Source organism: Schistocerca nitens, chromosome 1 (genome assembly GCF_023898315.1).
Source record: "Schistocerca nitens isolate TAMUIC-IGC-003100 chromosome 1, iqSchNite1.1, whole genome shotgun sequence".
Lineage (NCBI taxonomy): Eukaryota > Metazoa > Arthropoda > Insecta > Orthoptera > Acrididae > Schistocerca > Schistocerca nitens.
In genome coordinates this window covers 1,817,601-1,835,734 of record NC_064614.1, presented here as the reverse complement: position 1 = coordinate 1,835,734, position 18,134 = coordinate 1,817,601, and the positions used below count along the sequence as shown (strand labels likewise).

The 18,134-nt window shown below is 39.6% G+C and overlaps 1 protein-coding gene across 2 annotated transcripts in view; it reads right to left on the bottom strand.

Annotated features, from left to right (window-relative positions):
* Window positions 1-14,924, bottom strand: part of LOC126240361 (lysosomal alpha-mannosidase-like) — a 253,628-nt gene extending 238,704 nt beyond the window's left edge. For both annotated transcript variants that reach the window (XR_007545366.1, XM_049947919.1), the window contains exons 1-3: window positions 14,782-14,924; window positions 5,408-5,510; window positions 994-1,075 (exon numbers count right to left, since the gene is read on the bottom strand). Coding sequence is in view for 1 of the 2 variants with exons in the window: in XM_049947919.1 (XP_049803876.1) it covers window positions 994-1,075; window positions 5,408-5,510; window positions 14,782-14,889 (293 nt within the window). In the remaining variant the exon portion in view is untranslated. The remainder of the gene's footprint in view (window positions 1-993; window positions 1,076-5,407; window positions 5,511-14,781) is intronic.
* Window positions 14,925-18,134: the final 3,210 nt, after the last annotated feature.

Below are 18,134 nucleotides of genomic sequence, written 5' to 3'. Positions count from 1 at the left end.
CATGATTCTTGATCCAAGTGTTAGCTAAGATTAAGTTATGCTCTGTGCAAAATTCTACCAGGCGGCTTCCCCTTTCATTTCTTAGCCTTAATCCATATTCTCCTACTACGTTTCATTCTCTTCCTTTTCCTACTGTTGAATTCCAGTCACCCATGACTATTAAATATTCGTCTCCCTTCACTACCTGAATAATTTCTTTTATCTCGTCATACATTTCATCTATTTCTTCATCAACTGCAGAGCTAGTTGGCACATAAACTTGTACTACTGTAGTAGGCTTGGGCTTTGTGTCTATCTTGGCCACAATAATGCGTTCACTATGCTGTTTGTAGTAGCTTACCCGCACTCCTATTTTTTTATTCATTATTAAACCTACATCTGCATTACCCCTATTTGATTTTGTATTTATAACCCTGTATTCACCTGACCAAAAGTCTTGTTCCTCCTGCCACCGAACTTCACTAATTCCCACTATATCTAACTTTAACCTATCCATTTCCCTTTTTAAATTTTCTAACCTACCTGCCCGATTGAGGGATCTGACATTCCATGCTCGGATCAGTAGAATGCCAGTTTTGTTTCTCCTGATAACGACGTCCTCTTGAGTAGTCCCCACCCCGGAGATCCGAATGGGGGACTATTTTACCCAAGAGTACGGCTGTAGTTTCCCCTTGCTGTCAGCCGTTCGCAGTACCACAACAGCAACGCCATTTTGGTTAGTGTTACAGGGCCAGATCAGTCAATCATCCAGACTGTTGCCCCTGCAACTACTGAAAAGGCTGCTGCCTCTCAACAGATACCCCTCCATTGTGGTTGCACCTACGGTACGGCTATCTGTATTGTTGAGGCACACAAGCCTCCCCACCAACGGCAATGTCCATGGTTCATGGGGGGAAGCCATTTTATTAAGTAATTTTAATGTTGTATGTGAATACATGCATGAATTTTGTTGTAATTATCACAAGTTTGTTTCAGTGTGATGTTATGACTCACCTTCTATCTGGATTTTCTTGAAGCTCTCTTAACACAGTATCTATAATGTACTGCACACCAGCTCTTTGCACAGACTGTTTACCTGAAAAATTATAGAATTCAATTATCAAAATCCTTTAACTGTATATCTGAATATAATATTAATGGTCATTAATAAAACAAACAAGTCCCCGTGGTCTAGGGGTAGCGTCTTTGATTCATAATCAAAACGTCTTGTATCCCGGGTTCGATCCCCGCCACTGTGTAAATTTTGATAAATAATCAGCATTGGCGGCCGAAGACTTCCGGCATAAGAAGTCAGCCTCATTCTGCCAACGGCCTTGTCAAAGAGGGCGGAGGAGCGGATAGAGGTTCAGGGCACTCTCTTGTCCTAGGGGTGGGAAATTGACCCTAAAGGCGGAAGAATCAGCAATGATCAATGACATGAGGATGCAGAGGGCAATGGAAACCACTGCATTAAAGACACGTAACGTGTATCCACAGGACATGTGGCCTGTAATTGAAGAAGTGTCATGATGATCTCTCCATTGGCAAAAGATTCTGGAATAGTCCCCCATTCGGATCTCTGGGAGGGGACTGCCAAGGGGGAGGTTACCATGAGAAAAAGATTGAACAATCAACGAAAGGATAAAATTCTATGAGTTGGGGCATGGAATGTCAGAAGCTTGAATGTGGTAGGGAAACTAGAAAATCTGAAAAGGGAAATGCAAAGGCTTAATCTAGATATAGCAGGGGTCAGTGAAGTGAAGTGGAAGGAAGACAAGGATTTCTGGTCAGATGAGTATCGGGTAATATCAACAGCAGCAGAAAATGGTATAACAGGTGTAGGATTCGTTATGAATAGGAAGGTAGGGCAGAGGATGTGTTACTGTGAACAGTTCAGTGACCGGGTTGTTCTAATCAGAATCGACAGCAGACCAACACCGACAACGATAGTTCAGGTATACATGCCGACGTCCCAAGCTGAAGAGGAACAGATAGGGAGAGTGTATGAGGATATTGAAAGGGTAATGCAGTATGTAAAGGCGGACGAAAATCTAATAGTCGTGGGTGACTGGAATGCAGTTGTAGGGGAAGGAGTAGAAGAAAAGGTTACAGGAGAATATGGGCTTGGGACGAGGAATGAAAGAGGAGAAAGACTAATTGAGTTCTGTAACAAGTTTCAGCTAGTAATAGCGAATACCCTGTTCAAGAATCACAAGAGGAGGAGGTATACTTGGAATAGGCCAGGAGATACGGGAATATTTCAATTAGATTACATCATGGTCAGACAGAGATTCCGAAATCAGATACTGGACTGTAAGGCGTACCCAGGAGCAGATATAGACTCAGATCACAATATAGTAGTGATGAAGAGTAGGCTGAAGTTCAAGACATTAGTCAGGAAGAATCAATATGCAAAGAAGTTGGATACGGAAGTACTAAGGAATGACAAGATACGTTTGAAGTTCTCTAACGCTATAGATACAGCAATAAGGAATAGCACAGTAGGCAGTACAGTTGAAGAGGAATGGACATCTCTAGAAAGGGCCATCACAGAAGTTGGGAAGGAAAACATAGGTACAAAGAAGGTAGCTGCGAAGAAACCATGGGTAACAGAAGAAATACTTCAGTTGATTGATGAAAGGAGGAAGTACAAACATGTTCCGGGAAAATCAGGAATACAGAAATACAAGTCGCTGAGGAATGAAATAAATAGGAAGTGCAGGGAAGCTAATACGAAATGGCTGCAGGAAAAATGTGAAGACATCGAAAAAGATATGATTGTCGGAAGGAATACAGGAAAGTCAAAACAACATTTGGTGACATTAAAAGCAACGGTGGTAACATTAAGAGTCCAACGGGAATTCCACTGTTAAATGCAGAGGAGAGAGCAGATAGGTGGAAAGAATACATTGAAAGCCTCTATGAGGGTGAAGATTTGTCTGATGTGATAGAAGAAGGAACAGGAGTTGATTTAGAAGAGATAGGTGATCCAGTATTAGAATCGGAATTTTAAAAAGCTTTGGAGGACTTACGGTCAAATAAGGCAGAAGGGATAGATAACATTCCATCAGAATTTCTAAAATCGTTGGGGGAAGTGGCAACAAAACAACTATTCATGTTGGTGTGTAGAATATATGAGTCTGGCGACATACCATCTGACTTTCGGAAGAGCATCATCCACACAATTCCGAAGATGGCAAGAGCTGACAAGTGTGAGAATTATTGCACAATCAGCTTAACAGCTCATGCATTGAAGCTGCTTACAAGAATAATATACAGAAGAATGGAAAAGAAAATTGAGAATGCGCTAGGTGACAATCAGTTTGGCTTTAGGAAAAGTAAAGGGACGAGAGAGGCAATTCTGACGTTACGGCTAATAATGGAAGCAAGGGTAAAGAAAAATCAAGACACTTTCATAGGATTTGTCGACCTGGAAAAAGCGTTCGACTACAGAAAATGGTGCAAGCTGTTCGAGATTCTGAAAAAAGTAGGGGTAAGCTATAGGGAGAGACGGGTCATATACAATATGTACAACAACCAAGAGGGAATAATAAGAGTGGACAATCAAGAACGAAGTGCTCATATTAAGAAGGGTGTAAGACAAGGCTGTAGCCTTTCGCCCCTACTCTTCAATCTGTACATCGAGGAAGCAATGATGGAAATAAAAGAAAGGTTCAGGAGTGGAATTAAAATACAAGGTGAAAGGATATCAATGATATGATTCACTGATGACATTGCTATTCTGAGTGAAAGTGAAGAAGAATTAAATGATCTGCTGAACAGAATGAACAGTCTAATGAGTACACAGTATGGTTTGAGAGTAAATCGGAGAAAGACAAAGGTAATGAGAAGTAGTAGAAATGAGAACAGTGAGAAACTTAACATCAGGATTGATGGTCATGAAGTCAATGAAGTTAAGGAATTCTGCTACCTAGGCAGTAAAATAACCCATGACGGACGGAGCAAGGAGGACATCAAAAGCAGACTCGCTATGGCAAAAAAGGCATTTCTGGCCAAGAGGAGCTACTAATATCGAATACCGGCCTTAATTTGAGGAAGAAATTTCTGAGGATGTACGTCTGGAGTACAGCATTGTACGGTAGTGAAACATGGACTGTGGGAAAACCGAAAACAGAAGAGAATCGAAGCATTTGAGATGTGGTGCTGTAGACGAATGATGTAAATTAGGTGGACTGATAAGGTAAGGAATGAGGAGGTTCTATCCAGAATTGGAGAGGAAAGGAATATGTGGAAAACACTGATAAGGAGAAGGGACAGGATGATAGGACATCTGCTAAGACATGAGGGAATGACTTCCATGGTACTAGAGGGAGCTGTAGAGGGCAAAAACTGTAGAGGAAGACAGAGATTGGAATACGTCAAGCAAATAATTGAGGACGTAGGTTGCAAGTGCTACTCTGAGATGAAGAGGTTAGCACAGGAAAGGAATTCGTGGCGGGCCGCATCAAACCAGTCAGTAGACTGATGACCAAAAAAAAAAAAAAATGAAACAAAATACACCACAGTTACTTTTTAGCTTTTCTGACAACATGAAATATTCTTGTAAAGAGAAAAAAATCATTTGTTTGACACTGAACTTTTTTGCATTGTTTCACAGTCACAAGAAACTATTCATTTTCAGGATACAGCAGAGTGTTTGTTTCTTTCAAATTTTCTGCCTGATTAAAGGTGTGTGCCTTAATTTTTGTTCAGGATCAGGACTCCAATGTAGGACTTTTGACTTTTTCAGGCAAGTGCACTATTGACTGAGCTACCCAATCATGATTCACGGCCCATTTTCACAGTGTCACTTCCACTAGTACCTCATCTTCTTCTTCCAAATTTCACAGAAGTTCTGTACCTTGTGAAAGAAATGAAATTGCAAAGACATGGGAGGCTAAGGAATTGTTTCTAGAATGAGTTTTCACTCTGCAATGGAGTGTGCACTGATTTGAATCTGTGCACTAGACTGGGACTGGCTGATGTGGGGCTGTGATGATTGGTTGTGAGTAGCGCTTGGATAGCTTAATTGCTAAAATACTTACCCATCAAAGGTAAAGGTTCTAGGTTTGAGTCCCTGTCTAGCACACAATATTAATCCAGCAGGAAGTTTCTACTGTTCATTTACTAGCTTGATAGTACTCAACAAACTGTTATTTTAATGCATTTAAAATCTGTGCTTGAATGAATAGAGATTTAAATAACTCTTAATTTGGTTGCAGGCACACAAGAATGTTACATAATTTCCTAGCAAGGTTAACTATTTTCTATATTTGTTTCCTTACTGTTATTTTTCCATATAATTTGGAATAGTTTTTAAACCTATTCTTATATAAATTCAGCATTCATTGATGTCAGTTACAATTATGTAAAAACTCTTTTCCAGTATTCAACTACAATAAAATTTCATACTTTTAACATTACTTACTTCCATAATAATATTGATCCACTGTTTTCAGCCAACCAACATCATCATGCGAATGTGGTATCATGTGCACATTTATCATGCCAGGAATGGTCTTATGGCATGCCTAAAACATCAAACAAATATTTTTTATTGCCTTGGTAGTGTGTATATTGTTAATAACAGTCTTACAATGTGTATCAGAATTAAGTAACTGAGGAAAACAGAACCATATGCTGAGAATAGACAGGCATCAGCCTTCACTCCAGCAGCACCAGGAGAGTACATCGTTTGTTTGTTTATTATATTATGAGCTTCTAGCTAGAACTGAGTTACTTATTTAGTCTGCCATGTATGCTTTTGCTTATTGTACATTTGTGTAGTGTAGGTTTCCACCACCTTGATCATGGATAGGGACTGTGAATGCCGTTTTTGGGTGTGAGCTGAATTGGTGATCTTTTGCTAAGAGCTCCAGATGGTGCTGCTTTGGTGAAAGAGCACGAGCCTGTTGCCAGTGTGAATCACTGTGAGGGCAAGAAATAGGGGTTTAAGAGATGCAAGCACACCTCATCTGTCTCCCAACACTTAGGGGTATAAGGGATGTCCACCACATCCCACCTGCCCCCAACTGGTCCACTACTTTGGTCATTCTGGTTACAGCCCACAATGAGATTGACACCTCACTTGTGATCAAGTGACAGGTTGTTGCAGGCAATTAAAGATATTCTGGGATACAAATCAAAAGGCCTTCGCAGTTTGTCTGACAAGCAGGTTCAGGTGCTGTCTGTGGCTGATAAAGATCATGAGCCAGGTGCAGTCTCTTTCCCAGTTTCAGGGGAAGCATCTCAGTCTGTGCATTCACAGAGAGTGGGATTATTGATAGATGGGAGCTCCAATGTAATACACATGGTGAAGCCCCTTCTTTATAACATACCCACTTTGTAAAAGTATATGCACCTCAGAGATCATGTGCTACCCTAAAGCACTTGCAAGAGAAGTTGAACCAAATGGACAGTGTCTTGAAACGAGGATATAAGATGAACATCAACAAAAGCAAAACGAGGATAATGGAATGTAGTCAAATTAAGTCGGGTGATGCTGAGGGAATTAGATTAGGAAATGAGACACTTAAAGTAGTAAAGGAGTTTTGCTATTTGGGGAGCAAAATAACTGATGATGGTCGGAGTAGAGAGGATATAAAATGTAGACTGGCAATGGCAAGGAAACCATTTATGAAGAAGAGAAATTTGTTAACATCAAGTATTGATTTAAGTGTCAGGAAGTCATTTCTGAAAGTATTTGTATGGAATGTAGCCATGTACGGAAGTGAAACATGGATGATAAATAGTTTGGACAAGAAGAGAATATAAGCTTTCGAAATGTGGTGTTACAGAAGAATGCTGAAGATTAGATGGGTAGATCACATAACTAATGAGGAGGTATTGAATAGAATGGGGGAGAAGAGGATTTTGTGCCACAACTTGACTAAAAGAAGGGATCGGTTGGTAGGACATGTTCTGAGGCATCAAGGGATCACCAATTTAGTACTGGAGGGCAGCGTGGGGGGGGGGGGGTAAAAATCGTAGAGGGAGACCAAGAGATGAGTACACTAAGCAGATTCAGAAGGATGTAGGCTGCAGTAGGTACTGGGAGATGAAGAAGCTTGCACAGGATGGAGTAGCATGGAGAGCTGCATCAAACCAGTCTCAGGACAGAAGACCACAACAACAATAACATCCTTAATCTCTGCTTTTTGAGCCTTCTAGAGCCATGAAGAGCTATACTCCATCACTGTTGCATGGAGCTAACCAGCCCTCCAAGGCACAGCCTAAAGTCTTCTACCTATTTGAAAGCCATCACTCAGTATCAACAGATTTTATATCATGCACTATCATTATTTAAATCTGAGTGAAAAGTATTCTAAATGCTTCCTGATTATTTAAATTCTGTAACGCATTAGTGAAACATACAAACATCAGAAAAAGTTTTGCATCATCCCAGTTCGCAGAACTCCTGAAGACAGACTTTGACTGTGCATACTGTATCACAGACACAGTCCCTTTGACTGTTCAGAGATGTCACTAAACCCACCCAAAGGTGTAAACAACCATGCATCAGCAGCACCTATTAGACGGAGGGGGTGAGACAGCCGATCGGTTCCAGTTATTCCACGAGGAAGGAGGTACACAGCTTGCATTGTCTGTAGTTCAACCATGCCTAGGCGGCCAATACCTTGGTTCGATCATGTCTGCATTATTACTTTGTGCCAGGAAGGGCTCTCAACAAGGCATCTTGGAGTGAACCAAAGCGATGTTGTTTGGACATAGAGGAGATACAGAGAGACAGGAAATGTCGATGACATGCCTCGCTCAGGCTGCCCAAGGGCTACTACTGCAGTGGATGACCACTACCTATGGACTATGGGTTGGAGGAACCCTGACAGCAATGCCACCATGTTGAATAATGCTTTTTGTGCAGCCACAGGACATCGTGTTACAACTCAAACTGTCTGCAGTAGGCTGCATGATGTGAATCTTCACTCCCGACGTCCAAGCAAGGTTCTTCTTTGCAACCATGACACCATGGAGCATAGTACAGATGGGCCCAACTACATGTCAAATGGACCCCTCAGGATTGGGATCACATTCTCTTCACCAATGAGTGTTGCATGTGTCTTCAATCAGACAATCATCGAAGACGTGTTTGGAGGCAACCCGGTCAGGCTGAACGCCTTAGACACACTGTCCAGTAAATGCAAGAAGGTGGACGTTCCCTGCTGTTTTGGTGTGGCATTATGTGGGGGCAACTTATGCTGCTGGTGGTCATGGAAAGCACCATAATGGCTGTACGATATACGAATGCCATCCTCCGACTGATAGTGCAACCCTATTGCTAGCATATTGGCGAGGCATTCATCTTCATGGAAGACAGGTCATGCTCCTATCGTGCACATGTTGTGAATGACTTCCTTCAGGATAACGACATTGCTTGACTAGTGTGGCCAGCATGTTTTCCAGACATGAACCCTATCAAAAATGCCTGGGATAGATTGAAAAGAGCTGTTTATGAACAACATGACCCACCAGCCCCACTGAGAGATCTATGCCGAATCGCTGTTGGGGAGTGGGACAATCTGGAGCAACAGTGCCTTGATGAACTTGTGGATAGTATGCCATGACGAATACAGGCATGCATCAGTGCATCAACACGTGCTACTGGGTATCAGAGCTACTGATGTGTACAGCAATCTGGATCACCACCTCTGAAGGTCTTGCTGTATGGTGGTACAACATGCAATGTGTGGTTTTCATGTGTAATAAAAAGGGTGGAAATGTTTATGTTGATCTCTATTCCAATTTTCCGCACATGTTCCAGAACTCTTGGGACTGAGGTGATGCAAAACTTTTTTTTATGTGTGTATTTTTTACTTCATTTTTGGAGATGGCTCTGTCTCAGAGCCCTGAACAACAAGCCAGATCTATCCTGGATCTATTGCTTTAGTTAAATGGAACCTATTATTCCCATTGATAATCTGATCAACCAGCTATATTTCTAAAACTTTTTGTCAATGATAATTAAAGACTTAGACAATAGTTCTACTGTATTATGAGTGAAACAATGTTGGGCCACAATTTGTATGTAATGTTATACTAAGAAGACAATGAATATTTTAGGTCTCTGCCTCCGGTACAATATGATCAGATGATCTGTAAAATGCATGTTATCAGACAAATACAAATACTATACAATACAGTAGACTGTTCTTTGTGTTATAATATATCATCAAAAAGATTTAAAGACTTGAGCTGCAGCAGAAATCCATTTCATCATTAATGTTTCATTTTTAAATTAATCATACAATGTAGTTTGTTGACTTTTCGTGGAATCTTTTCTCCATATTGTGCTCATTGTGTATCATTAACGAAGGACTGTAGTTGGATTTAGAACTAGAAGACAGAAAGGGGCAGACTGGATTTTTGCCACAGTTCCTTCACTGAATTAGCAGGGCACTGTTCATAGTAATAAGGGGCAATAGTGGTTTGTACACGAATAATGGTTCACTCCAGTCATTATTTGGTCCTTTTGTTACTGGACAGATACATTCCTTATATAGTGCAGAGTAACATACAGAATTTCATATAATTATGAGGTGAATATGTTACTTATCATCTTAAGTCCTGTTATGATTATTCTTTAATAGGCTCTTGAGGTTAGAAATGAAACACCATACTGCACTTTAACAGAAAATCCAGAATAGCCTTGGCAGCCAGATACTGTGGTCATGTTTTTATCAGTTATTTATTTTATTTTATTTATCAATCCATTGACAATAAATATAGTATGGATGTTGTCAAGGGTACATGCAAACCATTTCAAAGAAATGGGGCACAAACAATATATACATAAAAAAGTACAAAACAAAATAGTACAATGAAGTTAATTATAATACAATGAAATTAATATAGCCTATATACATCCCTGCTTGTTATTTTAAATGCTTAGTCTGTTTTTCATAAGGCTTTAGTTTTGTCCTCCCTAAACGGCAAGTCCTTATATACACAACACTGCTTAAGTATATATTTACATCACACAACAGCTGTCCTTTAAGTATGTAAATGTAATGAATGATTAGGTAATGAATGATTAGGTAGAGATAGATTATTTCCCATTTGCCTTTATAAATATCATCAGAAAAAATTTATTGACCTACATAGTCATTTACAGAATAAAAACATTGTTCTACTAGAATTTTTTTAAATTCTGTTTTAAATTTGTTATCATCTTCTAACTGCCTGATGTTGACTGGCAGTGCATTGTATGGTTTTGCATTGATATGGCTCACATGCCTTTGTGTATTCGTTCTTTTAGTTTGCTGAGTATGGAGTGCTGCACTATTACGGGTATGAAAGTTGGCATTTGTCTGAAAATCTGCAATGTGGGTCCTAACATACAATACACATTTGTATATGTATAATGATGGTATAGTAAGTATTCTAAGCTTCGTCTGTGGATGACTGTGAGTTATTATTCGGATGGCCCTCTTCTGCAACAAAAAAATTTGTTTTAGGTGCCCTGTTGTGGAACCCCAAAATATTATTCCGTATGTGGCAAGAGATTGAAAATAGCCGAAATATGCCATTCTGGCACCCTCTGAGGTACAAACATTTGTAATAATTCTGAGGGCAAAACAGGCTGAATTAAGTTTCTGTGCAAGTTTCATTACATGGTCATTAAAATTTAAGTTTTCATCCACATGAATCCCCAGCAATTTTGTGGATGTCACTCTGTCTAAGGCTTTGTCACCCCACACCAGATCGAGATTTACATTTTGACTTCTTTTCCCAAACTGCGTATAATTTGTTTTATTTACATTCAATGTCAACCTGTTTGCATTGAACCAAGAGTGGATGTAATTTAGTACTTTATCAGCAGTTGTTGGTAGCAATTGCTTTGGTGCACTTATCATCACACTAGTATTGCCTGCAAATATTATTGCTTTGGCTGCATCATGTGAGGTGTGAAAATCATTTATATAGACAAGAAACTCCTTCACTGAATAATAAATTGGCTATGTGTGCAAAGGGCTTTGCAATTTGTGGTGCTGTCCTTGTTATGATTGACACAGGCACCTCATCTATGCCAGCCGACATTTTGGCTTTCAAACTTTGTATCACTTTCAACACTTCACCCTCATTTATTGGCTCTACCCTCATTATACATGCTGTTTTTGGATATTCAGGTATTTCTTCATTTGTAAATTTTAAGCTTAATGAAGTTGTTGCATTTATGAAATAATTGTTAATATAATTTGGCAAATCTTGTTTATTAATATTGACATTTTTTAAATTTTTGAGGCTAATGACCTGGTTTTCACAACTCTTCCCCATTTCAGTCTTCACAATACCCCATATGGTTTTTGATTTGTTTTCAGACTGTCTTATAAAACTATTATTACTCATGAATTTTGCTTTAGCAATTACTTTTCTATACACCCTCTTGTAATTCCTGACATATTCTATGAATTGTGGGTCTGTGGATGCTTTCATTTTAGAAATTAGTCTCTTTAGAGTTCCACAGGAAGTTTTGATGCCAGCTGTGATCAAAGAACTTGGCTTTGTATTGCCATGTGACCTGATTTTTGACAGATTTTTTGGAAAACACATTTCAAAATATCCCATGAAAATGGAAGAAAATGTGTTATATGCATCATTTGTATTTGTTAGGGATAGTACTTCTGCCCAAGCCTCATTGGTTAGCATATTTAAGAATTCTACACAGTTTTCTGTAGAAAAATTTCTTTTATACATGAAGTGTGTTTTTTTCTCTTTCAGTGGCCTTGAAGGAATTTTGAGGACAAGAGCATTGTGGTCTGATAATCCCAAATCAGTATTTGTTACTTCAACTTCTGTGCATCCCACATTTGAAAATATATTATCAATAAGACTGTCTATATTATTTGTTATTCTTGTGTGTGTGTGTGTGTATGGAAGCAGGTTGAAACTACATAACAGATTTAGGAACTGGTCTTTTAGCCTACTTTCACTCATAAGATTAATATTGAAGTCACCACACACAACTACAGTGGCTCTATCGGTGAACAGAGTGTTAAGCAATATTTCTAATTGGTTAAAGAATATGTCTGCATCACCAGTAGGTGGTCTGTATATTGCTATGACTATGACTTTTCCCTGTATTTCATTCAACTGCACAGCTGCTGCTTCAAAATGATTTTTCACACTCAATGATTCAGCTTCACACCTTCTTTTATAGCTGATACTTGGTTTGGTGTGTGTGTGTGTGTGTGTGTGTGTATTGTCTAATCTGATGAAGGCCTGTCTTACTAAAATCTTTATTTGGCAGTCTTTTTGTTGTGCCTGGCTGTGACATAGCATCTGCTTCTCCTCTGTATGAAGAGCAGCAACTGTCCTTTTCTAATACTGTCATAGTGTATTTTAATCGTATGTCTAAATCAAAAACTGATAGTGTGGAACTCCTGTTGTGATGAAGCAAGTTGGGATATTTTTACTTCCCCTCTTGTTTTGGCATCTGCTTCCTTAAATTATTCGTCATCAAACAAACTTTCTATAAAATTAATGACTACTTAGAGTTATAAGATATAAGAGTGGGGGAAAATGCCTAAGAAAAGCACTCCCTTAAAGATAAAGTGTGATGCTGTTACTTGTAGTTTAACTGAAACAGTGGTGATAAAATGTAAATTTATCTATGTCATTTCGAGAAAATGTGAACTCTATGTATCCCACACTCTTGAGCATTCACTTAAACCTCTTCTTGATGAATGCAGTTAAAATTTGTATTCAATCCAAACCATCACCGTGAAGCAAATTTACCTGCTTATATATGTCAGTAGCATAAAAAGATGCACTATCACTTATTCTACGATTTTAAACAGTCACTTAAACTGTTTTTGGCATAAGGCGGGCTTTAATACTGAATGTAAGTAATTGTTCTTGGTAAATAAACAAATGTCTGTGCAATGTGATGTATAAATGTTCATGCACTACTGTATTGTATCAATTGACTTGTCCTGTATTACTTGTATACTGGTTGTATAATATGTAATCAACAGGACCAAATAAATAAAATTCATTTTTTCAATTTTAACTGATTACCATTAACATACATGAGTAAGTCTGCATTTTCATAGGAGCCTGTTGGCTACATCATTTACAGTAGACAGTACTGAACTTTCACGCTCTATTTTTTCAGCCAGTATGTTGACACCAAGGACAACAAACAGAAATAAAAGAAGGCAAACCATCACTCTGTGATATAAACATTTGAAAAATTAGTTAAAAATTGTTCACTGAATCACAACACACAGGAAACCAAAATAAAAATAAAAACAGAAATAATAAAGAAAACAAAACAAGTAATAAGATAGCAAGCAGTAAAGATTTAATTATAGCAGAATTATTGGAATGTTCAAAACCAAAGATTACAAGTGATCCTTGCTTGCTATTTGAGAACATTTGGAAACCAGAAAATAACACAGAGGAAACAGCATTAATCACCCACATTATATAACAAGAAATACAAACAAAATGTTGACAACTACATGTAGTGTCACTTCTGTCAGTGGCAAACAAAATATTATCAAGAATTCTCCTGAATTCACTTGAAGTAGCTTTAGGCAAAGAACTGGGGGAGTATCATGGTGGTTTTCAAAATGAAATATTCTGCACAGAACACACTTTTAAATTAAAAACAATAATTCAAGACACAATATTGACAGTAAACTTATAACAATATAATTTATCGATTTCAAGAAAGCATTTAACTTTGTAGATAGGGAAACAATAGGTAAACCTATTTGACCATTTGATGTTAAAGCAAAATAAGCAAACATTATTTGTGAAATTGACAAATATGATATGGTATATAAAGTTAAATTAATGGGAGAAATATCTTAGCCATTTGCACTACAACTGATCTTACACAATGATAAAACTTATCACATTCACTCTTGAAATGTGTTTCAGAAACAAATGTAAGAATATAGAACATGTAACTAAAAATTAAAAAACTGAACCAATAATTCTGGAAAAGAAATCAAATGGAATTAAGGTAAACTGCCTGGCTTTTGCAGACAATTTTTCAAGATTTTTAGAAAAGCCAACAGAAGCAGTTACTCAAATAAATCTTCTGAAAAAAATTTCAGGAAGAAAGGAGAAAGAGAGAAGGAACATACAGCACTAAATTCACAGTTGATCTATGAATTAATAATGTGCCAAGTGGATATGTTTTGACAAAAGCTAACTACAACAACAAATGTGTATATAGGAAAGCAAACCAAACACTATACCACAGCACAAAAACCACAATGTTAATAGTGTATAAACACTCAGTAAAGATATATAAGCTGAGCAGAACAGAGACACTTGGAGGACATATATTTTCAAAAATAACTGGGTGCAACATGAACTATAGATGGTTGGAAAATGGGAAGTAATGAGAAAATTTCCAAAAATATAAAAATAAAAGAAGTAATGCCAATGTGAAGATTAACTTTCTTTGGACAGGACTACTTAAAAAATGAGAACATGCTAATGAAAAAAATACTGCTGTATATCTGGAAAAAAAAAAAAAGAAATTGACAGCAACATAGATTAGAAAAATAAGAAAAGAACTGGAAAGAAACAACCAAAGAGACTGTAAATACCAGAAAGAAGCTTTGAAAATAAAATAATAAATTTAGAACTCTTTCAAGGCAGAAGAAATAAGAAATGAGGAGCAATGTAGACAGAAGAGAGGGGCAGACAACATGAGGAGAATAGAAAGGAGTAATGGAAAACTAAGAAGAGAAACTGACATTGTTACAGGATCCTAGTTAGCCAATATGAAGATTTTTTAAACAGATTATTCACAAAAATACCTACTTTATATCCACATGTAACTTCCTTAACTGATTCTTCCAATGGAAATGCCTGGTAAAGTAATGGTAGAGTTAAAAACACTACCAAAAGAATATTTCTGTAAGATTTCATGCTGTACTGTGGACTGCAGCGAAACTAGAACACACATGAAATTTTTCTTCTTTGTTTTCATGATGAAACAAGATAAAAACAAGTGGCTTGCTGATAAAAATTCTGGACAAGTACACAATAAATAACTGCCAGTTAAGTTGCTATCAGATACACTTTTTAAGAGACAGTGATTATAGCCCTGATAAGAAAGATAACAGAATTTTGAGAGGTACAGTTTCTTTCACGTTCATAGCTTCCTGAATGACTAATATTTTCAATCTATCTGTTATAATTTAGAGTATTCAATATCTGTTACTTACATTCATGTTGCAAAAGATCCTATTCTTTACTAAGGAGATGCAATAGTTATGGTCTAATTTTCTTTGATTGTATTGTAGATTCTTTGTTTTATTTCAGTTATTGTGAATAATGAACACACAGGATGCTTAAACAATCAATAGTTGAACCATTTTCCACCAGTCATAGTTTTTAGAAACATCTGTGTTTCTGATAATTGTGGTAGTATTCTATCAGTTTATCACACATTCCTGCAATCCTTTTCTGGTTCTCTAAGGTCATTCCAAGATGTATACTACACCTGTCTAAATTTGACCTAGCAAATGGTCAACAAATATAATGACCTGTTCTTGGGCCAACAATTAATTATGAATTAGTAAGATAAAAGACTGGGAAACAGAAACAGGAAAACATTGATTCATTCATAATGTTCCATAGCTCCTATGAAGAAGCAAAAACTTCAGGGATGTAGAACAAGTTAATGTGTAATTAACACGAGACAAAGAACTCATAGATACTTACTCTGTATAATGTATTAACAATAAACTATTGTGGTGCCGATGAGATCGACACCAGTATCGATCTCAGCATCACCTTTGAACCTAGCAAAACATTATCTTTGTGTAGTTCCGCCATCCAGTTCTCTGTAAGCCTTACTTGTGTGAAGAGGTGAATAAATGAACTCCTGATTATAAGGTGTTGTTTGGTGTATCTCACCCGAGCATCCACCTCACTGGTGACACCGTGTTGTAACGTCTTCAGTTTTCGCTGTTTTATTGTGTCTGTGGCCTCTGCATCGGTTATGTTTGCCTGTATTACTTCGACACTGCATTCGAACAATGACTTCGGCCCCAACGCACAATGCCAGATTTTGTGATCGACATGCATCGTGTTGCGGGCGATGTACACCCATGAGGACTGCAACACGATGCCTCACACTCTTTGATTACACAAATTTCGCCGGACGTTTTCGTGCCTGCAACAATAAGTGAGGTTAGGAGTGTGCATGACTCCAGCTATCAGACGCCTTTGTTCCTGCCACATGTGCCCTCCCTCATCGACGGTGCAGTTACCTCTTCTGGATCTCTATGCAATGCGGGATCAATGCCGATTTCTGCAAATGCTTTGACGGATAACCTACCACCGCCAGGACAACGGTTTGCCACGCCACTATCCGTGCAGTACCACGCAGATACCACATGGCCGGAACTGCTTTGTTCACAGGTCAACCTCCTCAGCATCCGACCACGCCTGCGCCTGCCTCAGTTCAGCATCAGCACGTGCCTTCCTGCTTCAATACCTCGGCCTGCAACAGGAACAATAGCTTGTTGTCTGTGCCTGATCTCCACCTCTGTCCCACTGCTATGCCTCAGTGTTCTGTGCCACGACATTCACCTTATCCACACACCATTTTGAGTGGAGTGACTATGAACAGTGAACTATCACACATTCCGTCCCACGTTCGACGTCATTTCCCACACTGTGCTTCTGGACAGCCCGCACCTCCGCAGCCTCCCTGCAACACAGGTGGCCCTGGCTCTGATCATACGTTAAGCTTTCCGCAGGCTAACACATGTTCTCAAACTTTGAACTTTTTCTCACCTGTCGCCGATGCGCCGGCTCCAACCGAGCTTCTGCTACCGTTTTTGGCACATTTCAGTGCCTCATCCACGTCAGTCTTCCGTGACGCGTCAATCCAAACACACCCGCAATTTGTTGAGCTTCCACAACCACGATCGACACATTACAGTGTCTCATCCACGTCGGCCTTCCGTGCCGCGACGGATCGCGCTCAACCACAATGTGTCACCTTCACGCTGCCATCCGAACAGCCATCGTTGCCACATCCCCTGGAGGCACACACTCCTGGAATACTACAGCAACAACAGCTCAATTCAGGCAGTGCCCTGACAAACTCAACTCAACCTGTTCTACCGAACATTCTACAGCGCTTACCGACGCTGCCGCCGTTTAATCCCGACAGAGCAACAACCTGCTTCAAAATTGTGGACAAAGTGTTCGACCATTACAAACTTGATGAGTCAACCAGGTTTCTGTGCCTCATCACCCACCTGTACGACCAGGAGGACTTGATTGCTGACCTGGTCGATGCCTGGGACTCATCTACCCGGTACACTATAGCCAAAGAGACAGTTCTATGTCAGCTTGCATGCTCAACTGAGGCAGCAATGCGGCAAGTGCTCCACGTCGAGCAACTAGTCAACGACAAACGTTCCCAGCTCTGGAGGTGGCTACGTGCCCTGGTCAGCCCCGATCTACTCTCTGACACTGCTCTCCTCGCCATCTGGTCGGATAAACTATCTCCTCACATCCACTTTGCTCTGGCTCAGAGGCCTCCCGAACCTGTCGAGCGAACAGTGACAATTGCTGACGAGCTACACGATGCATCACTGCTCTATTTTGCCAGCCACTGCCTACCTGACAAGTCTCAGGTTCAGGCTCCTGGTCCTGCGGCCAGATGCTGCTGGGGTCACACTGTGCTGACCATTTCTCTCGCTCTGGAAAGCAATAAAATAAGCTACTGGGATGTCACTGGCTCCGCCCACGGTCACACCCCCTCCTGAAACCAAACCTTGGCCACCACCTCTGGCAACAAACTCTCCACAAAAAATGCACCACCCATACTGTTACGTCCACACACGGTTTGGTGAGGTGGCACGGAACTGCAGACTACCCTGCCACTTCCCAAACACCAATCACAGATAGGTTCGGGTGCCGCCTCCTGCGCACAACATGACAGGCACCCCCCAGTGTTACATTCTGTCTGGGAATGACCGGACAATTGTGGACGACTTTACTTTTCCTAGCGGACACAGGCGCCGATGTTTCACTGCTGCCCACGTCCTTAGCGTCGTCGAACATCCGCCCTCATCATACTTCACTGCAAGCCATGAATTCAACTAAACTACAATGCTCGGGCTCAACTGCACATGTTGTCTCACTCTCCA